The 22,853-nt window shown below is 39.2% G+C and overlaps 1 protein-coding gene across 2 annotated transcripts in view; it reads left to right on the top strand.

Moving 5' to 3' along the window:
• LOC124716128 (cadherin-87A) overlaps positions 1–22,853 on the top strand; it is a 725,215-nt gene that overhangs the window by 631,262 nt on the left and 71,100 nt on the right. For both annotated transcript variants that reach the window (XM_047243147.1, XM_047243148.1), the window contains one exon: positions 10,027–10,213. In XM_047243147.1, coding sequence (XP_047099103.1) covers positions 10,027–10,213 — 187 coding nt within the window. The remainder of the gene's footprint in view (positions 1–10,026; positions 10,214–22,853) is intronic.

Genomic DNA, 22,853 nt, shown 5'->3' with positions numbered 1-22,853 from the left:
ACAAAGTTTTTAACACACTTTTATGTACAACATTGTGTACACAATGCACATAACACACATTTTTCAAGATGTAGGAGAAACGTTGATGCTCTTAAAATACAGGGATAAGTCCATGCATGCATAAAGTATATACAATAAGTAGTAGACAAATACACAATTCACAACCTCACTTCACAAAAGCATTGTGTTGCACATATACTAAGGAGACAGAAGTTATGGGATACTCATAATGTCATGTCGAACCTCCTTTTATCTAGTGTAGTGCAGCAGGTCAGCGTGGCATGGACTCAATGAGACATTGGAAGTCTTGCAGAAATACTGAGCCAAGCTGACACCATAGGCATCTGTAATTGTCAAAGTGTTGTCAGTGCATGATTTTGTGCATGAACTGACCTCTTAATTATGTCCCACAAATGTTTGATGGGATTCATGTGAGATGACCTGGTTGGCCATATCATTCCTTCAAATTGTCTAGAATGTTCTTCAAGCCAGTTGTGAACAATTGTGGCATGGTGACATAGCCCATTGTCATCCATAAAAATTCCCGTCACTGTTAGGGGACGTGAAGTCCATGAGTGGCTGAAAATGGTCTGCAAGTAGTCAAACATAACCATTTTCAGTCAATGATCGGTTCAGGTGAACCAGAGGACCCAGTCCATTCCATGTAAATACAGCTCACACCATTATGGATAGTGCCTTGTTCACAACTTGGGTCCATGGCTTCATGGGTTCTGCACCACGCTTGAACCCTACCATTGGCTCTTACCAACTGAAGTTGTGACTTATCTGACCTGGACACAATTTTCCAGTCATCTAGGGTCCAATTGATATGGTCACGAACCCAGAAGAGGAGCCGCAGGTGATGTCGTGCGTTAGCAAAGGCACTGGTGTTGGTGATCTGCAGCCATAGCTCATTAGTGCCAAATTTTGCTGCACTGTCCTAATGGATATGTTCATCATCCCACACTGATTTCTGCAGTTATTTCACACAGCATTGCTTGTTTGTTAGCACTGACAACTCTATGCAAACACCGCTGCTCACAGTCGTTAAGTAAAGACCTCAGAATATGGAATTCCCTAACAATTTCCAAAATGGAATGTCCCATGCATCTAGCTCCAACTACCATTCCATGTTCAAATCTATTAATTCCTGTCATGTGCCCGTAATCATGTTGGAAACCATTTCATATGAGTCACCTGAGTACAAATGACAGCACCGTAAATCCACTGCCCTTTTATACATTGTATACATAATACTACTGCCATATGTATATGTGCGTATCGCTATCCCATGACGTGACACCTCAGTGTACTACACACAGACTGAAGTGGTGCACTGGTAGTCACACTTTTAACATTTTTTATCTAACAGGAAACAATGGGTCTATATTTGCTTACAATGAATGGTATGTTAAGGACATCAAAATTAAAATAATTGACACTATCCATCTTAGATGATACTATACTTTCATTTACAATAAAACTTTATATGAACTTGTGCTCTGCTTGATTTAAATTGTTATGTGCTGCATACTAACTGTCATTTTAAATATACATTTCTGATTCCTCTTTAAATGTGTTGATTTGACATAACGCATTTGTCTCCTTAACTATTCACTGCACAATTTTATTCTGTATTAGAGTCAGTAGTTCAGTTATCGTCAGTTTCATCTGTGAATGAGTTTAGCTCTTGTACTTGGTTGAACCAGTAAACAACAATGAAAAAAAAAGAAATGAAAAAAGAAATAAATATTTAAGAGGATAAATATTTAACGTTAAAATATTGTGATAATCTCAGACGTTTGATAACAGTGATGCTTAACCCATTCAGTAAGTCACACACATTGAAATGGATAATGACCAGTTTTAGACAAACATTAGCAGAATTTCTTGAATGAAGAAATTTGTATAGCATTTCATGTTGCTATGGTGAAAGTGTGTTGTGATTGGACTAATAGCATCATTATCAGTGACTGTGGAAGTACTGTGGAGCACCATGCGCCATTGTTCTGGCAGATTTCTGTAATATTGGATGTAAAAAAAGTGTTGAAAAAATTGGTAAAATTATAAAAAGACAGAAAGAATTACCAGTATCAAGATACAGAATTCTTAATATTGCCAATATAAACACATATAATAGAGAATAATAATCCTAGACTTCACAGCAGTATAGGAGGGTTGCCTTGAAAGTAATGCACTGCATTTTTTTTTCTCAGTCGCAAACAATGCTATGAATGGGAAATGTTACGTATGGATTGTTTGAAGTCTCCTGAGTGAGCGCACCAAGTTTCTGTCTCTTGTGTCAGATAGCATAGATGCAGGACAGTTTCAAAATGGCATCTGAAGGTGATGTATGTTACAAGCAATGTACTGTCATTGAATTTCTCACTGCAGAGAAAGAAACTGGAGAATATTCACAAATGCTTGTGCAAAGCCTATGGAGCATCTGCTGTCAACACAAGCACAGTTAGTCACTGGGCACGGAGGGTGAGGTCATCAGAAGGTAGTTCAGCAGAGCTCCACAATTTGCAGCAGTTTGGGGGAACATCCTCAACTGTCATACCTGACATGTTGCAGCGAGCTGACATGACCATTCACGAAGACAGATGCATTATGACTTGGCCATTCGTGTCATTCATGGAAGACATTTTGAGGATGATGAGTCAATGATTCACACAGTGAAGCATGGCTCCACCATGAGGACAAGGACTGGTTCTGACAGGGCATACATGCCCTTGTTTTGTGCTGGAGGAATGACGCAGAATGGGATGGACATTACTTGGAAAAATAGGGTGTGTAGAGAAAACACCATTCTTTCATGTGCGTAATGTTCAGTAAAGAAATGTTGAAGGAAAAAATGCAGTGCATTACTTCCTGGGCAATCCTCATATTCCTTCTTTATGGAGAAAGAGAGATTTGTTGGAGGCAGGACATATCACTCAGACTCTAAGTTGTGGAGAACCTACCTGCTGTGAGAACAAAAGAAAGCAAATATCAATGAAACTGTGTCAGAGAAAGAGCAGGATGTCAAAGACAGTATATACTAGGATGGTTTAAGGCTCAAGCAACAAAAGTAGCCACTTGGAGTACCAGGCTGAGACAGGCATCATAGGCTAGTGCAAAATTTGTACACAGGATGTATCATAATTAATAGTGAAAATAATCAGTTCCATGCTTTTTTCCTTAAGATATTACCGACAGTGCAAAGAACTGCAAGTAATGTATGAAAGATGGGTAGAGAGTTGGGACTCAAATGATATGTCAGTTGTGTGGGAAAATGTTCTAAAAAATGGCCCTGAGTATGTGGTAAGCACTGAGCCAACTTTAGTTAAGAGATGACATTAGCGAAAGAGTGAAAAGTAAAGAAAAATTAAAAGAAGAAAAGAAATGTAAAGTGGAAAGATAATGCAATCAAAGAAGAGGAAGAAAGAAAAAAGAGAGAGACAAGATGACAATTTAAGAAAGTAATATCACCTCGTATCACTCACAGATCCTATGACATTCCCAGGCCATTATCCCTCTTGAAAGGTTTCTACCAGACCAGTCATTCCCACCATAAAACATGCACCATGCATCCACACACTATGGCTCCACTTCTAGCAGTTTGCTTTGTTGTAGAGTTGGCATGTATTCACTGCATCACTTTTTATCTAATAATGACCACTACTAAACTGGCTTAATGTGTGAATGGACAAAATGTCCATCTTGCTGATATCCATTGGCCAGTTGCTAAGCATGATGTACAGTATGACTCAAGAGACCTTATTTCCCCTTAACTGTGGAAATGGGAACCAACCTACCACAATTTTTTTAATTTTTCATTCACTCTCTCTCTTTTTCCCTTTTATCTCTGTTCAGTAAGTACAGTAGTATTTCCACTTTCCGTTTTTCTTCTCCCTTTAATCTATTTTTACTTTTAGATATGTTCCTTATAATATTCAAGCAGGTGCAGTGCTTATCAATGTTCTGTCTTTGACTTTGATGCCTTGTTTCTTTTCTCACCCTCACAATAAGTTGATCATTCAGAACCTCAGGGCTGAGTAAACGCACGCACAATAAAATGTTTCTTTGTGAACTAAATATACTATTGTCATCAGCAATAGGTAAACTATACCGTGAATAATTAACTTTAATGAAATGCTGCATGACTAAGAAGTGGGAAATTTTGTATATACATGGCATGGATAAGGGGGAAAAAAAAAAAAAAGATTCAGTATGTCCACTATGGATGATGAACTGCAGCTGTGATTTAAATTTGTTATTTATTTGGGTATAAACACCCTAGTTGAAAAACTCCAAAGGAAATTTAAGCAACCTCCACCACTATTACAAGCTAAAAAAGAAATCCTAAAATTAACCAGTCTTCTGTTCTTTGCCAACGTATCTTATAACTTTGCAAATCCTTTCCAACCATATAACATAAAAATGACCTTCCTAACAAAAAAGAAACTACAAAATAAAATGTTCACAGTAATTAATCTGCTGAAGATTGGCATCAATAGTCTGGCACATGTTCCTGTAATTGCTTCTATATGGGACAAATAGGGAGAAACTACAAACTTCTACAAGAATGTATGGATTCAGTAAAACTAAAAATTATAAATAACTCCATCTTTTCATCACATATTGCTCCTTATGACTAAAAAATATAAATAACTCCAGCCTTGCATCACATATTGCTCCTCGTGAACACTCTTTTAGTAATATCAGTGACAATCTTCTTTGCTGTTTGTTGCTGACAAAGGGTTGCAGAGGGATCTCCTTGAACACTTACAGATTTACACTCACAACTTAGAATTGCATAAAAAAATCCTTAACATACAAGCTAAATCAATGTAGAACCATTTCTTCCATAATATGTAAGATATCCTGACATCAAAACGCCAAAAAAGAGAATAGTGAGACATACTCATTGTCCTGCATAAATTATATTCTCTTGGATGCAGAACAACTATGACATTCTCTAACTCAGACACTCTTTAAGTACATAGCAAGTATATCACTGTATTTATCTTTTGTATAATCCATATTACACATACACTGCCAATATAAGAACTCTGCTGCAGCTAGCACAATTCAGTTAAATTTATTACCTGTACTTGTAAATATTTTTTCTGTAATACAATTCATCTCAAACAAAAGATCACAATGCAGCAAAGTGTGATGTCTATCATATTCATGTTCTTTGTAATTACATCCCGTGATTACCCTTTGTGAATAGTGTCAAACTGAGTGCTGATAAACATTGTGTTTATTTGTGTGTATTGCCTGAGACTGTACATTTGGGAACAGATTTGCTATGAATATCATTATGTAGTGCACTATAAGTACCCAAAACATAACTTTACCATTCCATAAACATTTTGTTACTGACAACTAAATTTCCATCATTTTTACCAGCACCAACTCAACAGTGTCTAGCTATACTTGGTCCATGATATAATGATCCTCTAACTCCCCCATCTGATGATGAGCCTGCAGTAGATCAAAAACTAATTAATAGTACAATAAACCATGTCAAAAATCCAAAAAAGTAAATGGTGGCATATTTATATCAAAATAAATCACAAAAAAATTATTTATTTAAGGTGTGAACTGTGGTAAATTGAGCTATCCAATTTGCTATCTGGTCAATACATTTGAAATCACCCAGGAAATGTTGCTCAACATTTTTGATTTTCCTGATTTTTTTATTGTAGGCAGACAGCCACAAAACACTGTTTGAAAAACTTTTATACGTCATAGTTTTTTTCTGGCAGCCATTTTTAAAATGGTGGTTGGACAAATTTTAATGGAAAACATGGTTTGAGGAAAGTTTAATTGCCAAGTTATTTTAAAATATATCAGAATAATTAAAAAGCCAGTGTGTTCAGCATGAAATTAAGTTCAGGCATACTTAAAAAAAAAAAAAAATTATCATACAAGACTGTCAGTCAAACTCTCTCTGTAAAGACTCAGAAAACATTTATCAATAGTTACTTTTTAAAGCCATAAATTTTTATGAAGGAAGCGAGACTCACTAATAATATGTTATTTCTGTGTTGAGTACTAACATAAGCACCTGAGGTATAAGTTTTAGTCCTCAGATGCGCTTTTCAGATATGACCGAAAACCTTTCAATGTCACTTTTCACAGGTCAATATCTAAATAGAGGCTGCATAAAAAAAAGTGAAAAATTTACAGAATGTTCTATATACTCATAGGAATATCTCACAAAAAAATTGACTGAGACTCACCTACATTGAGACTAATAGGACAGTGAATTTCAGTAATAACGCAACCTTTCTACACACTTATTCAAAGCCAAATTAGCAAACAAAGGCTTGAAATTGGTTGAATGATGTTTTAATCATTGCATACAATAAATGATCAAATATTCCTAGTTTCAAATAACAACAGGCATTGATAACAATAAGTAGGAGTTCTAATTCTTAAACTTAACTTACCAATACATTTGTTGTACTACACTTGCATACAGTATACACACAATGATGTTTCTCTATATGTTTAGATTGAAGCTTTAGTTGTAACTACTTGCCAGGTGGAATTTTCATTAGAGAATTATAAAAACATGATATTTTATTGCATAGTTTATCAGTTATATTGTGTGTTCTACTAGATACTATTATGAGTTCCAGTGGAGTCACTTTTTGTACTATTTTCTTTGCAGGCATCAAACCGGTATATTTTTTGGAAAGTTGAAAGAAAGATTTTGATCCAGAAGGGTGAAAGAAATGCACCAAAACATCACTGTTACCTTCACTTTTGTCTTCAATTATTCCAAGCCACCACTTCTCCATACAAACAACAAAGCCATTATTTGTGAAAGATGATATGTTTGTAGAAAGTATTGAAGTTTGATAATTATCAAAGTTTGTGCCTTTGGAAGTAACAATACACCTTATTTGATTACCACTAATGGGGAAATATCTGTGATAGCTTCTTTTTCCTTTAACTGGTAAACAACATTCAAATCTCTCAGTCAGTTTTGTTTTGATTTGTTCAATTTCAGGTAAAGAAACAAATATATATTTAACTTGAGTAATATGCTGTCGACAATATTTGAGCATATTTTTGGAGTCAGGATCCATTCTGTGTAAAGTCTTTGAAGGGAAGTTTTTGTAATGTCTTGTTTTGTTGTTCCACCTATCCCATTGGAAGAATTCTCTCCATGTGATGAAGCACACTACTAGTAAACCAAAATCACTTTTGTGTTGTCAAACATGAATGAAGTTTCTCATATTTTTTGTACTGGCTGCTTGCACCATTGCTATATTTAATGACCATTTTGACATTACATCCATTTCAACATTATATATGATATCCATAATTTCCCTAATGAGGTGCTGCTGAAATGTGTACACTGTCATGGTATGGTGAACGAAGTGTCCACTATTACACATATAGATTTGCAACATACTTTGTTTTCTCTTTTAAAGTAAATGCCAAATGGATGCAGTGTCGCTTTTGTATTAGTCCAGTTCATCCTGTAATGTTAAAAATATAGTTTTCCGCAAAATCACCGATCACCAAACAGTAGGTTTCTTTCAGGTTTTCTTTCATTTTCTTGAAATAATGGGCTTGAGCTTTTGAGATAAAGTTATGGGAATTGAAAAGTACCAGGTTATCAACAACTGAATATAAAAATACAGCACTGGGTATTACCTCTGTAATGACCTCTATTGGTTTGTACCCATTGTTTTAAAATTATTTCATCAGGCAAGATGTCATGTTCCTTTTTTAAGGCATCAAGCAGAGTATCTGGTCCAGGACATTCTGCACAAAGGTCAACCATACATTTTTCAGTATTAATGTCACGTACTCTGGAAGCCATCATGTCATTAAAGTTTGCATTAAGCTTTCCTCCTCCTATCATAAGCTTTGTCTTTTGATGATGCTTGCAGACACATACACTGTGAGTTGCTGATGAATCTGGAAGAAGACGCCAGTTTGATCCTAGAACACTAAACACAGAGTGGACAGTGTTGTGCCCTGGGTATTTCTGTTTGTAGAGTCTATCTAGCTCATTCAGTGAGAGAAGAATTAACCTTTCCTGCTTCTGCAAATTAACACTGTTAAATACAGTTGAAACACACACCTTTTTACCAGGTCATAAATGACTATTTTCATCATCCTCACAAAAATCTTTAACACAATTAATAACAACTTCATGTATTTTTTGACACCTTCCCTTTTTGAAAAATGTGGTAAGATACCTTGATCCTTTACTGGCTGCCTAGTTAACTTCACCATGTATTCATATGAACCAAATTTCTCAGTTATCTTTTTCTTTGACCATGATCTTGGCAAGAGGCTACGTTTTAGATATTGACCTGTGGAAATTGACACTGAAAGGTTTCCAGCCATTTCTGAAAAGCTCTAGAAAAAACAGGAGTGCATCTCAGGACTAAAACTTATACCCCAGGTATTTATGTAAGCTCTCAACACAGAAACAACATATTATTGTGAGTCTCTATTCCTTCATAAAAATTTCTAGCTTTAATAATTAATGATTGATTTATGTTTTCTGAGACTTTACAGAAAGAGTTTGGCTGACACTCTTGTATGATAAAATTTTTTTTAAAAAATGTATGCCTGAACTTCATTTCATGCTGATATCTTTTAAAATAACTTGGCAATTAAACTTTCCTCAAACCCCATTTTTCCATGAAAATTTGTGCAACAGCCATTTTAAAATTAGCTGCCAGAAAAAACTATGGCTTTTAAAAAAATTTCAAACAGTGTTTTGTGACCATCTGCCTACAGGAAACCAATGATAAAAAAATCAGGAAGATAAAAAATGACAGGCAAAAAATTTTATTTATTTTGAGTGATTTGAAATGGATTGGATCCCATGCCTCAAATGACAATTGTGTTCTGGAGGAGTTTAAGGACAACCAAAATTTCATAACATTTCTTAGAACCTGAGACCAACATTAATGGAATCATTGTAATCCGCATTTGGTCTATAGAACCTATGCTACATCATGCAGCTGCCAGTTATAGTTAACAACTAACACAAACCTCATTCAGTTAAATTCCAGCCTTTGTACATCTCACAGTCTTCAGAAAACCATATTAGAAGTTAGATAATGAATTTTTTACTGTTAATTCTGGTAATACTAAAAAGATTCAATTTTGTAAGAATTAGGATTGTCTAGCTTTAAAACTGAATTGAGTGCATATTTGTAAAGTTGTGAGACTGGTTTCATATAATTATGGGAAAATCAAATTAAATAATTATTTGTGAGTATAATCTGATTACATACAATTTTTGAAGACTTCTACAGGCCAGTGTGATTACTTCCATCACATAATTCAAGTTTTCCTGCAAATGTCTTCCTAAATCTGAAAAATAATACTATTTGTCAGCCTCGCTGTTTATTTCTCACCGGGAAACATTTTCCTATGCAACCGAACATATGGTATCCCAGAGATGGTAAATACACTATTGATGTTGCACCTGTTGGTAACTCTGATTATTTGTTGGTGTTCAAAATATGGCGATTTGAATATTTGGAACTAATGGGAAAGTTGCTGCATTGTGCAAGCTGAAACAATTTTTATATACAGGCTCTTTTATGTGAACCCTGAGTGACTAATTTTATTCCAGCTCTAAGTTAGTAGTCAAATGACATCAATCTCATTCTGAATTAGGAACAATATGTAAATTAAACAGGGTGTTATAATTTGCCAAGTCTTCTTTGCTTGCCTGAAGTAAAGCAACAATACAACATCACAAAGTTTCTACATGTTAAAGTCAAGTCCACACACTAGTTGATCCAGCATCTTATACTTCAACATGCGAGAATACTGGTGTTAATCTTATAATACAATTTAACTTTGTATTGTTGTTAAAATTATAACAAGAGATGGATATTTCACTTGAGTTCTCCTTTGCTACATTTTGTATATGTTTATTTTACATGTAACATGTTTGGTTTTTTACCATTGTCTTTAATCAGTTTGGGGTGCACATAAAAAAAACTTGGTAAAAATCTTGTTTTTGCTAATAATTAATTTCAGGTCTACATTAAACTACTTGATGAAAATGATAACCCACCAGTATTCAGTCAGAGAAATTACCCAGCACTGATAGTGGATAACCTACCACTCCAGCCACCACCACCAATTGTGAAGTGCCATGCAGAGGACCCTGATGAGGGAGTTAATGGAGCAGTTCGATATAAAATAATTTCTGGAAATGAGGGTGGTAAGTAAAAGTAACTGTTCACTTGAGACAAGTTGTTGTTGTGGTCTTCAGTCCTGATACTGGTTTGATGCAGCTCTCCATGCTACTCTATCCTGTGCAAGCTTCTTCATCTCCCAGTACTTACTGCAACCTACATCCTTCTGAATCTGCTTAGTGTATTCATCTCTTGGTCTCCCTCTACGATTTTTACCCTCCACGCTGCCCTCTAATGCTAAATTTGTGATCCCTTGACGCCTCAAAACATGTCCTACCAACCGATCCCTTCTTCTAGTCAAGTTGTGCCACAAACTTCTCTTCTCCCCAATCCTATTCAATACCTCCTCATTAGTTATGTGATCTACCCATCTAATCTTCAGCATTCTTCTGTAGCACCACATTTCAAAAGCTTCTATTCTCTTCTTGTCCAAACTATTTATCGTCCATGTTTCACTTCCATACATGGCTACACTCCATACAAATACTTTCAGAAACGACTTCCTGACACTGAAATCTATACTCGATGTTAACAAATCCTCTTCTTGAGAAACGCTTTCCATGCCATTGCCAGTCTACACTTCATATCCTCTCTACTTCGACCATCATCTGTTACTTTACTCCCCAAATAGCAAAACTCCATTACCACTTTAAGTGTCTCATTTCCTAATCTAATTCCCTCAGCATCACCCGATTTAATTTGACTACATTCCATTATCCTCATTTTGCTTTTGTTGATGTTCATCTTATATCCTCCTTTCAAGACACTGTCCATTCCGTTCAACTGCTCTCCCAAGTCCTTTGCTGTCTCTGACAGAATTACAAGGTCATCGGCGAACCTCAAAGTTTTTACATCTTCTCCATGAATTTTAATACCTACTCCGAATTTTTCTTTTGTTTCCTTTACTGCTTGCTCAATATACAGATTGAATAACATCGGGGAAAGGCTACAACCCTGTCTCACTCCTTTCCCAACCACTGCTTCCCTTTCATGCCCCTCGACTCTTATAACTGCCATCTGGTTTCTGTACAAATTGTAAATAGCCTTTCGCTCCCTGTATTTTACCCCTGCCACCTTCAGAATTTGAAAGAGAGTATTCCAGTTAACATTGTCAAAAGCTTTCTCTAAGTCTACAAATGCTAGAAACGTAGGTTTGCCTTTTCTTAATCTTTCTTCTAAGATAAGTCGTAAGGTTAGTATTGCCTCACATGTTCCAACATTTCTACAGAATCCAAACTGATCTTCCCCGAGGTCGGCTTCTACCAGTTTTTCCATTCGTCTGTAAAGAATTCGCGTTAGTATTTTGCAGCTGTGACTTATTAATCTGATAGTTCGGTAATTTTCACATCTGTCAACACCTGCTTTCTTTGGGATTGGAATTATTATATTCTTCTTGAAGTCTGAGGGTATTTTGCCTGTCTCATACATCTTGCTCACCAGATGGTAGAGTTTTGTCAGGACTGGCTCTCCCAAGGCCATCAGTAGTTCTAATGGAATGTTGTCTACTCCCGGGGCCTTGTTTCGACTCAGGTGTTTCAGTGCTCTGTCAAACTCTTCACGCAGTATCTTATCTCCCATTTCGTCTTCATCTACATGCTCTTCCATTTCCATAATATTGTCCTCAAGTACATCGCCCTTGTATAAACCCTCTATATACTCCTTCCACCTTTCTGCCTTCCCTTCTTTGCTTAGAACTGGGTTGCCATCTGAGCTCTTGATATTCATACAAGTGGTTCTCTTCTCTCCAAAGGTCTCTCTAATTTTCCTGTAGGCAGTATCTATCGTACCCCTAGTGAGACAAGCCTCTACATCCTTACATTTGTCCTCTAGCCATCCCTGCTTAGCCATTTTGCACTTTCTGTCGATCTCATTTTTGAGACGTTTGTATTCCTTTTTGCCTGCTTCATTTACTGCATTTTTATATTTTCTCCTTTCATCAATTAAATTCAATATTTCTTTTGTTACCCAAGGATTTCTATTAGCCCTCGTCTTTTTACCTACTTGATCCTCTGCTGCCTTCACAACTTCATCCCTCAGAGCTACCCATTCTTCTTCTACTGTATTCACAACTTCATCCCTCAGAGCTACCCATTCTTCTTCTACTGTATTTCCTTCCCCCATTCCTGTCAATTGTTCCCTTTTGCTCTCCCTGAAACTCAGTACAACCTCTGGTTTAGTCAGTTTATCCAGGTCCCATCTCCTTAAATTCCCACCTTTTTGCAGTTTCTTCAGTTTCAATCTGCAGTTCATAACCAATAGATTGTGGTCAGAATCCACATCTGCCCCTGGAAATGTCTTACAATTTAAAACCTGGTTCCTAAATCTCTGTCTTACCATTATATAATCTATCTGATACCTTTTAGTATCTCCAGGATTCTTCCAGGTATACAACCTTCTTTTATGATTCTTGAACCAGGTGTTAGCTATGATTAAGTTATGCTCTGTGCAAAATTCTACAAGGCGGCTTCCTCTTTCATTCCTTCCCCCCAATCCATATTCACCTACTATGTTTCCTTCTCTCCCTTTTCCTACTGACGAATTCAAGTCACCCATGACTATTAAATTTTCGTCTCCCTTCACTACCTGAATAATTTATTTTATCTCGTCATACATTTCATCTATTTCTTCATCATCTGCAGAGCTAGTTGGCATATAAACTTGTACTACTGTAGTAGGCATGGGCTTTGTGTCTATCTTGGCCACAATAATGCGTTCACTATGCTGTTTGTAGTAGCTAACCCGCACTCCTATTTTTTTATTCATTATTAAACCTACTCCTGCATTACCCCTATTTGATTTTGTATTTATAACCCTGTAATCACCTGACCAAAAGTCTTGTTCCTCCTGCCACCGAACTTCACTAATTCCCACCATATCTAACTTTAACCTATCCATTTCCCTTTTTAAATTTTCTAACCTACCTGCCCGATTAAGGGATCTGACATTCCACGCTCCGATCCGTAGAACACCAGTTTTCTTTCTCCTGATAACGACGTCCTCTTGAGTAGTCTCCGCCCGGAGATCCGAATGGGGGACTATTTTACCTCTGGAATATTTTACCCAAGAGGACGCCATCATCATTTAATCATACAGTAAAGCTGCATGTCCTCGGGAAAAATTACGGCTCTAGTTTCCCCTTGCTTTCAGCCGTTCACAGTACCAGCACAGCACGGCCGTTTTGGTTAATGTTACAAGGCCAGATCAGTCAGTCATCCAGACTGTTGCCCCTGCAACTACTGAAAAGGCTGCTGCCCCTCTTCAGGAACCACATGTTTGTCTGGCCTCTCAACAGATACCCCTCCGTTGTGGTTGCACCTACGGTACGGCCATCTGTATCACTGAGGCACGCAAGCCTCCCCACCAACGGCAAGGTCCATAGTTCATGGGGGGGCTTGAGACAAGTACTGGACAGAAATTGTGGCAAACATATGGAATCATAGCATCTTGTGCTAGTTAACATTAATTTAAAGGAACATCAGTTTCAAGGACAGACCCAGCCGAGAGACTACAGGCATTGTCAGCTCAGTGAAATGTGACAATTCTTCTGTTTATGTAAGTTAACAAAAATTGTTTGGTGATTTGGTAGGAAAGTCAAGTTGTACATTGAAAAACTCAAGACAGAATAAAAACAGTATATTCATATCACATTACATATTTATAGAGAGAAGCTGCTTTTATAGTTTTCATGCTAATAGTTACCTAATTGGCTCAGAAACAGCTAAGTGAAAAATTTGTGCAATTCACAGATTTATTTATATATAAAAGACGACTTCAGAATTTTCTTTTGTGTGAGACCGCTCGTACAAGATCTGTGTGCCAATTTTAAATTCTAGAGTCTCATAGTAACCTGTTTGCATTGCTTCCACATAGTCTTTAATTGATTGTATCCATATCTGTTTGTATTGTGATATATTGTGAAATTTCAAACATTCACAAGTGCTGCAGTAAACTCAAACTGTTATTGTCACTCATAGACTTAAACTTATTTGTGTTGTTTTACAATTTTTGAGAACAGTAGGCCTACCTTCATTGAAAACAGCATTCTCTAATTTCATGGCATAATTACAGGAGAAATAGTCATTTATGAGAATTTTTTGATGCTTACAAAACTATATTTTCAAAAGTTACTGGTAAAAGTGTTTGGAATACATAACTTATTTGATAGCGAACCAGCATTTGTGGTTAACACTTACTTCCAAAGAATGGGTTCCCCTTGAATTTCATTGGACATCAACACAAATAAATGTGCAATTTTGAGAATTTTCTGAAGCTATCATTGTCCTGTGCATAATCTAATATTTAGTAAATCGGAATTTGTGATTTATTTACTCAAGCAAACATTCCAACTACCATATGGTATTGCATCTAGTTTTCCCTTAAAGAGAAGTACATACTAAATATATTTATTGTAAATTCACTCTATTTTTGAGTTTGCTAATAACTGTAATTAACCTCAAAATGTTTTATGAAATTAGTAATTTTTACCAAGGGCTTTTCTGTTGCCTTCATAGAAATATCATTTCGTGTATTTGCTTCAGTTGTTATTGGAAATTAGCAGCTTCTAGCTCAAGAAATTGAAAGATAATCAGTGGGCTTAATTTAAAGTTATTTGTTCACTGTCCTGTAATACACCACACCAGCTAAAATGGAGCTGCACACTGAATGCTGTTCTCGAAAATGGAATGAGTTGGTTGAGATTTGGCAGCAGCCAGAAATCACCCTGACTACTGTCAAATGATTGGCAGCTGCTGCAAGTTGTTTTGTTGGAAGAGCTCCCGAGAGTCATGTACCTGTAGTACTGGTACCAAAGGTACACCAAGTACTGTCTGCTCCTGTGGAGCCCGTCTCCTCTGCAGAAAATGCAGGATCTGTCATTACTTGTCCACTAGACTGTGAGTGGCATGTCAGTGGTATATCTAGGTATCCAGTACAGGGTGGACGGGGACCAGAGATGACTTAGGTTGTTGTACTGACCCCTTTATCTAAAAACTTTGAGATGCAATCTTTCACTGAAGCTGAAAGTTTGTTTGTGGCACTCACTTCACCTGTTTTGTCCAGTGTCAAGAGGAGGCAAACAAAAAAGGGTAGGGATCTATTAATTGTCAGCAGTTCTATTGTACTGCAAGTGATAATACCCCTTAGGGAAACAGTAGTGAGGAGCAGGAAAGGACACCAGATAGACTCAGTGTGTGCCAGAGGGCTTCAGTCAACATGTTGAAGAGGCTATTCCAGCAACCATTGAGGGAACAGGGTGCAACCAACTGCAGATTGTGGTGCATGTAGGAAGAAGTGATGCCTTTCGTCTGGGCTTCGAGGTCATACTTGGATAATTCCAATGACTGGCAGAGAAGGTTGAAAAGACCACCCTTGTGCATGGAGTATCAATGAAGCTCACAATTTTCAGCATTGTTACCAGAATTTATTATGGCCCTTTGGTTCTGAGTCAACTGGAAGGACTGAACCAAAGACTTTGAAGCTGACTTTCCATCCAATCCAGATAACGGGATAGTTGTAGGAAACCCAGAAGTATCCATGTAAGATCGAAAGGAATACCTCCCACAAGCGACAGTATTAAAATCATAATGGTTAACTGCCAAAGCATTTGTAACAAAGTGCCAGAGTTTGAAGCACTCCTGAAAAGCAGTGAAGCTCACATAATACTAGGTGCAAAAGCTGGTTGAAGCCTATAACTGATAGCAGTGAGATTCTTGGGGAAAATTTAAGTGTATATCAAAAGCATAGGCAAATGGAAAATGGAGCTGGTGTAGTTGCTGCAGTAGACAAGAAACTCAAATTCACTGAGATAGAAACTGAAGCTGCATGTGAGAATGTTTGGGCAAGACTCAGTATTAGGTGTGGGCATAAACTGATAATTGCCCACTAGGCTCATCTAGGCCATGCATAGCGAAACCCTATCTGTTGATAGTCCCGACGAGCACCAGAGAAACGTGAGCAAAGTTGGCAGTCCTCAGAGCCATCCTTAACCCCATATTGATTCGTCTCACCTCACAGCTCCATCAACGTGTGGTTGATTATGATGCCAGAACAGCTCGACAAAGTGTATGTTGGTGCTATGAGTCAGGGAAGCTATCTTGTCCAGGTCACCACCTGTGTCATATGCCCCACCCACTATCACTACATTGTCCTCTTTTGTAAAGTCCTTACATAAAGACCCTAGATCCTCTTGTCACATGACTTAGCCCTGCATTTGGCTTGAAGATACTGGTGGCCTGGTATGCTGCCCCTAAACTTTCCCTTAACTGAGGGCCTACACCTCCTAAGTCATTATATAAGTAGTATCCATCCTATCCCTTTGTATGAACCGAGGTAATCAGAAAATGAACTGAAAATGAAGTGAACATTAATTTATTAGATTATCAAAACATAATTTTCCCAACTTTTGACAATAACATAATAATGAAATCTTTGGTTGTAGTATGAATAATGTCAGAAATAGAATGATGCAAAAGCCAGTATTAATTCATTTGCTAAAAATAGAGTGACTTTCATAATAAAAAATTGGCAGTAAAACTTTATGTAACTTGGACACTGAATTTCATTGTCAAAGCACAATTCTAATTTATAGGTTGTGGCATAATTTTTAACTTTTATTACAAAGAAATATCAAAGTAACTGCTAAATTTAAACAAAATCTCTGCTTGCTACAATTACGACAGTCAGAATTACAATGAATAATGTAACAAATAGTTTCTGTTTACAGGCAGTAAACAATCTTACTTTAATTGATCTTTGTTTGCTATTTGATTATTATTGGACTACTGTGACATGTGTAGTGTGAAGTACTTGAAAGTGTGTGTTAGGTACTGTTCCTACATCATGTTTCCAAGAACTAATCTTACGTAAGATTGCTTATGAGTATAAAGTTCAGTTTCAGTTTAATTATTCTCGTTCCCAGTTTAATTATTCTTGTTCCAGTGAGGAACTGGTGACCGTTGAATATTTCATTAATAACATACTTTGAAAACCTTTCTTCCAAATTTTCCACTAAATACAGCTAATTAAAAAACTAGTTTACACAATTAAAAATATATAAAGTTAACTGAACTTTGTTTCTAATCATCATTGCTAAAATACTGAGCAGTGACGATTCGGTTATAACTTCATGTACTTCTCTCAGTTTTGCATTATTCTTCAGAGTAGGTGCCTTTTCCCCACCTGTTAGGGACTTTAGGTACATGGCCATATAGAAAAGCCTAATTAGCCAGAGAGGTAGGAGGGTTATACTTATCATGGTCACCACATACAACCCTCCTACCTCTCTGGCTAATTAGGCTTTTCTACATGACCATATACCTAAAGTCCCTAACATGTGTTTTTTGCTTGAGGAACATGTGGTACATTATAATTAAAGAGGGGTTAACTCAGCCACAATTGTAGTATGTAATCTGATAGGGATTCCATTGAGCACCGGAGCTTTGTTCAGTTTTAACGATTTCAGCTCTTTCTCAGTGCCACTGACACTAAAATATATTTCACTCATATTTTCAGTGAAACAAGAATTACATCTCAGCAATACTCCCAGATTTTCCTTAGTAAAGAAACATTTGAAAATGGAGTTAAGCATTTCTGCTTCTGCTTTGCTATGTCATTACCTTTCCCGGTTCCTTCCCAACAGATGTCTAGTGCACTGGGTAACAAATGATCTGTCTTGGAGGGGTTTCCAAGTTCACTGACCAACATAGTTCTACCTATAAGAGGACTGCATTTCAAAGTATAATGTAATTATCACTCTGGTGGTTAAATTAACATTTGTACATCACTGATAGTACAAAATATCCATGTTTACTACTTTATACAAGGCAGTTAAACACATTTCAACACTTTAAAAACAAAGATGATGTGACTTACCATACGAAAGCGCTGGCAGGTCGATAGAAACACAAACAGACACATACATACACACAAAATTCTAGCTTTCGCAACCAACGGTTTCTTCGTCAGGAAACAGGGAAGGAGAGGGAAAGACGAAAGGATGTGGGTTTTAAGGGAGAGGGTAAGGAGTCATTCCAATCCCGGGAGTGGAAACACTTACCTTAGGGGGAAAAAAGGACGGGTATACACTCGCACACACACACACACACATATCCATCCACACATATACAGACACAAGCAGACATATTAAAAGGCAAAGAGTATGGGCAGAAATGGCAGTTGAGGCAGACGTGCAGAGGCAAAGATGTTGTTGAATGACAGGTGAGGTATGAGTGGCGGCAACTTCAAATTAGCGGAGATTGAGGCCTGGTGGATAACGGGAAGAGAGGATATATTGAAGAGCAAGTTCCCATCTCCGGAGTTCAGATAGGTTGGTGTTAGTGGGAAGTATCCAGATAACCCGGACGGTGTAACACTGTGCCAAGATGTGCTGGCCGTGCACCAAGGCATGTTTAGCCACAGGGTGGTCCTCATTACCAACAAACACTGTCTGCCTGTGTCCATTCATGCGAATGGACAGTTTGTTGCTGGTCATTCCCACATAGAATGCGTCACAGTTTAGGCAGGTCAGTTGGTAAATCATGTGGGTGCTTTCATACGTGGCTCTGTCTTTGATCGTGTACACCTTCCGGGTTACAGGACTGGAGTAGGTGGTGGTGGGAGGGTGCATGGGACAGGTTTTACACCGGTGGCGGTTACAAGGGTAGGAGCCAGAGGGTAGGGAAGAAGGTTTGGGGATTTCATAGGGATGAACTAAGAGGTTACAAAGGTTAGGTGGATGGCAGAAAGACACTCTTGGTGGAGTGGGGAGGATTTCATGAAGGATGGATCTCATTTCAGGGCAGGATTTGAGGAAGTCGTATCCCTGCTGGAGAGCCACATTCAGAGTCTGATCCAGTCCTGGAAAGTATCCTGTCACAAGTGGGGCACTTTTGTGGTTCTCCTGTGGGAGTTTCTGGGTTTGAGAGGATGAGGAAGTGGCTCTGGTTATTTGCTTCTATACCAGGTCGGGAGGGTAGTTGCGGGATGCGAAAGCTGTTGTCACGTTGTTGGTGTAATGGTTCAGGGATTCCGGACTGGAGCAGATTCATTTGCCACGAAGACCTAGGCTGTAGGGAAGGGACCGTTTGATGTGGAATGGGTGGCAGCTGTCATAATGGAGGTACTGTTGCTTGTTGGTGGGTTTGATGTGGACGGACATGTGAAGCTGGCCACTGGACAGGTGGAGGTCAACGTCAAGGAAAGTGGCATGGGATTTGGAGTAGGACCAGGTGAATCTGATGAAACCAAAGGAGTTGAGGTTGGAGAGGAAATTCTGGAGTTCTTCTTCACTGTGAGTCCAGATCATGAAGATGTCATCAATAAATCTGTACCAAACTTTGGGTTGGCAGGCCTGGGTAACCAAGAAGGCTTCCTCTAAGCGTCCCATGAATAGGTTGGCGTACGAGGGGGCCATCCTGGTACCCATGGCTGTTCCCTTTAATTGTTGGTATGTCTGGTCTTCAAAAGTGAAGAAGTTGTGGGTCAGGATGAAGCTGGCTAAGGTAATGAGGAAAGAGGTTTTAGGTAGGATGGCAGGTGATCGGCGTGAAAGGAAATGCTCCGTCGCAGCGAGGCCCTGGACGTGCGGGATATTTGTGTGTAAGGAAGTGGCATCAATGGTTACAAGGATGGTTTCCGGGGGTAACAGATTGAGTAAGGATTCCAGGCAATCGAGAAATTGGTTGGTGTCTTTGATGAAGGATGGGAGACTGCATGTAATGGGTTGAAGGTGTTGATCTACGTAGGTGGATATACGTACTGTGGGGGCCTGGTAACCAGCTACAATGGGGCGGCCGGGATGATTGGGTTTGTGAATTTTAGGAAGAAGGTAGAAGGTAGGGGTGCGGGGTGTCGGTGGGGTTAGGAGGTTGATGGAGTCAGGTGAAAGGTTTTGTAGGGGGCCTAAGGTTCTGAGGATTCCTTGAAGCTCCGCATGGACATCAGGAATGGGATTACCTTGGCAAACTTTGTATGTGGTGTTGTCTGAAAGCTGACGCAGTCCCTCAGCCACATACTCCCGACGATCAAGTACCACGGTCGTGGAACCCTTGTCCGCTGGAAGAATGATGATGGATCGGTCAGCCTTCAGATCACGGATAGCCTGGGCTTCAGCAGTGGTGATGTTGGGAGTAGGATTAAGGTTTTTTAAGAAGGATTGAGAGGCAAGGCTGGAAGTCAGAAATTCCTGGAAGGTTTGGAGAGGGTGATTTTGAGGAAGAGGAGGTGGCTCCCGCTGTGACGGAGGACGGAACTGTTCCAGGCAGGGTTCAATTTGGATAGTGTCTTGGGGAGTTGGATCATTAGGAGTAGGATTAGGATCATTTTTCTTCGTGGCAAAGTGATATTTCCAGCAGAGAGTACGAGTGCAGGACAGTAAATCTTTGACGAGGGCTGTTTGGTTGAATCTGGGAGTGGGGCTGAAGGTGAGGCCTTTGGATAGGACAGAGGTTTCGGATTGGGAGAGAGGTTTGGAGGAAAGGTTAACTACTGAATTAGGGTGTTGTGGTTCCAGATTGTGTTGATTGGAATTTTGAGGTTTTGGAGGGAGTGGAGCTGGAAGTGGGAGATTGAGTAGATGGGAGAGACTAGGTTTGTGTGCAATGAGAGGAGGTTGAGGTTTGTTGGAAAGCTTGTGAAGGGTGAGTGAGTTGCCTTTCCGGAGGTGGGAAACCAGGAGATTGGATAATTTTTTGGGGTGGAGGGTGGCATGCTGTTCTAATTTGCGGTTGGCCTGTAGGAGGATGCTTTGAACAGCCGGCGTGGATGCGGGAGAAGAAAGATTCAGGACTTTTATTAAGGATATGCGTTGACGGGTGTGTTCATTGCCTGAGTTGATGTGTAGGTGAAGGATTAGGAGGGTGAGGGCAATTGATTGTTCAGTTTGGAACTGGTATAGGGACTGATGGAAAGAAGGGTTGCAGCCAGAGATGGGAACTTTAAGTGTGATGCCTTTGGGGGTAATGCCAAATGTCAGACAAGCCTGAGAAAATAAAATATGGGAGCGTAATCTGGCTAGGGCGAAGGCATGTTTGCGGAGGGAATGTAAATAAAACTTAATGGGGTCGTTGTGGGGGTGTTGTGAGGGTGACATGGTATTAGAAGGTGGAAAGTGTAACATGAAGCTGAAATGAAAATGAAAAAAATATATATATGGGGAGAGATAAAGGTGAACTAGAAAGCAACTGGAGATCTGGTGTGAAAAAAGGCGAAAAAGTGTTGGTTGTGTTGATCGTGTGGTGAACTTGGGTTGGTAGACAACGATGTGCATAAAGGTTAGGTGGTTGTGTTTTTTCGAAATTTTCCCGAATTTCTCTACCCTTTAACGCGTGGAAGGAAAGCATTCCACGTGGGAAAAATATATCTAAAAACAAAGATGATGTGACTTACCAAATGAAAGCGCTAGCAGGTCGATAGAAACACAAACAAACATAAACATACACACAAAATTCAAGCTTTCGCAACAAACTGTTGCCTCATCAGGAAAGAGGGAAGGAGAGGGAAAGACGAAAGGATGTGGGTTTTAAGGGAGAGGGTAAGGAGTCATTCCAATCCCGGGAGCGGAAAGACTTACCTTAGGGGGAAAAAAGGATGGGTATACACTCACACACACACACACACACACATATCCATCCACACATATACAGACACAAGCAGACATATTTAAAGACAAAGAGTTTGGGCAGAGATGTCAGTCGAGGCGGAAATGCAGAGGCAAAGATGCTGAATGACAGGTGAGGTATGACTGGCGGCAACTTGAAATTAGCGGAGATTGAGGCCTGGTGGATAACGGGAAGAGAGGATATATTGAAGAGCAAGTTCCCATCTCCGGAGTTCGGATAGGTTGGTGTTGTTGGGAAGTATCCAGATAACCTGGACGGTGTAACACTGTGCCAAGATGTGCTGGCCGTGCACCAAGGCATGTGTAGCCACAGGGTGATCCTCATTACCAACAAACACTGTCTGCCTGTGTCCATTCATGCGAATGGACAGTTTGTTGCTGGTCATTCCCACATAGAATGTATCACAGTTTAGGCAGGTCAGTTGGTAAATCACGTGGGTGCTTTCACACGTGGCTCTGCCTTTGATCGTGTACACCTTTCGGGTTACAGGACTGGAGTAGGTGGTGGTGGGAGGGTGCATGGGACAGGTTTTACACCGGGGGCGGTTACAAGGATAGGAGCCAGAGGGTAGGGAAGGTGGTTTGGGGATTTCATAGGGATGAACTAACAGGTTACGAAGGTTAGGTGGACGGCGGAAAGACACTCTTGGTGGAGTGGGGAGGATTTCATGAAGGATGGATCTCATTTCAGGGCAGGATTTGAGGAAGTCGTATCCCTGCTGGAGAGCCACATTCAGAGTCTGGTCCAGTCCCGGAAAGTATCCTGTAACAAGTGGGGCACTTTTGTGGTTCTTCTGTGGGCGGTTCTGGGTTTGAGGGGATGAGGAAGTGGCTCTGGTTATTTGCTTCTGTACCAGGTCGGGACGGTAGTTACGGGATGCGAAAGCTGTTGTCTGGTTGTTGTTGTAATGGTTCTGGGATTCCGGGCTGGAGCAGATTCGTTTGCCACGAAGACCTAGGATGTAGGGAAGGGACCGTTTGATGTGGAATGGGTGGCAGCTGTCATAATGGAGGTACTGTTGCTTGTTGGTGGGTTTAACTGAACAATCCAT

This window comes from Schistocerca piceifrons, chromosome 1 (assembly GCF_021461385.2).
Source record: "Schistocerca piceifrons isolate TAMUIC-IGC-003096 chromosome 1, iqSchPice1.1, whole genome shotgun sequence".
Classification (NCBI taxonomy): domain Eukaryota; kingdom Metazoa; phylum Arthropoda; class Insecta; order Orthoptera; family Acrididae; genus Schistocerca; species Schistocerca piceifrons.
Note: the sequence above shows the minus strand (reverse complement) of the source record. Positions and strands in the feature narration are given on the sequence as shown.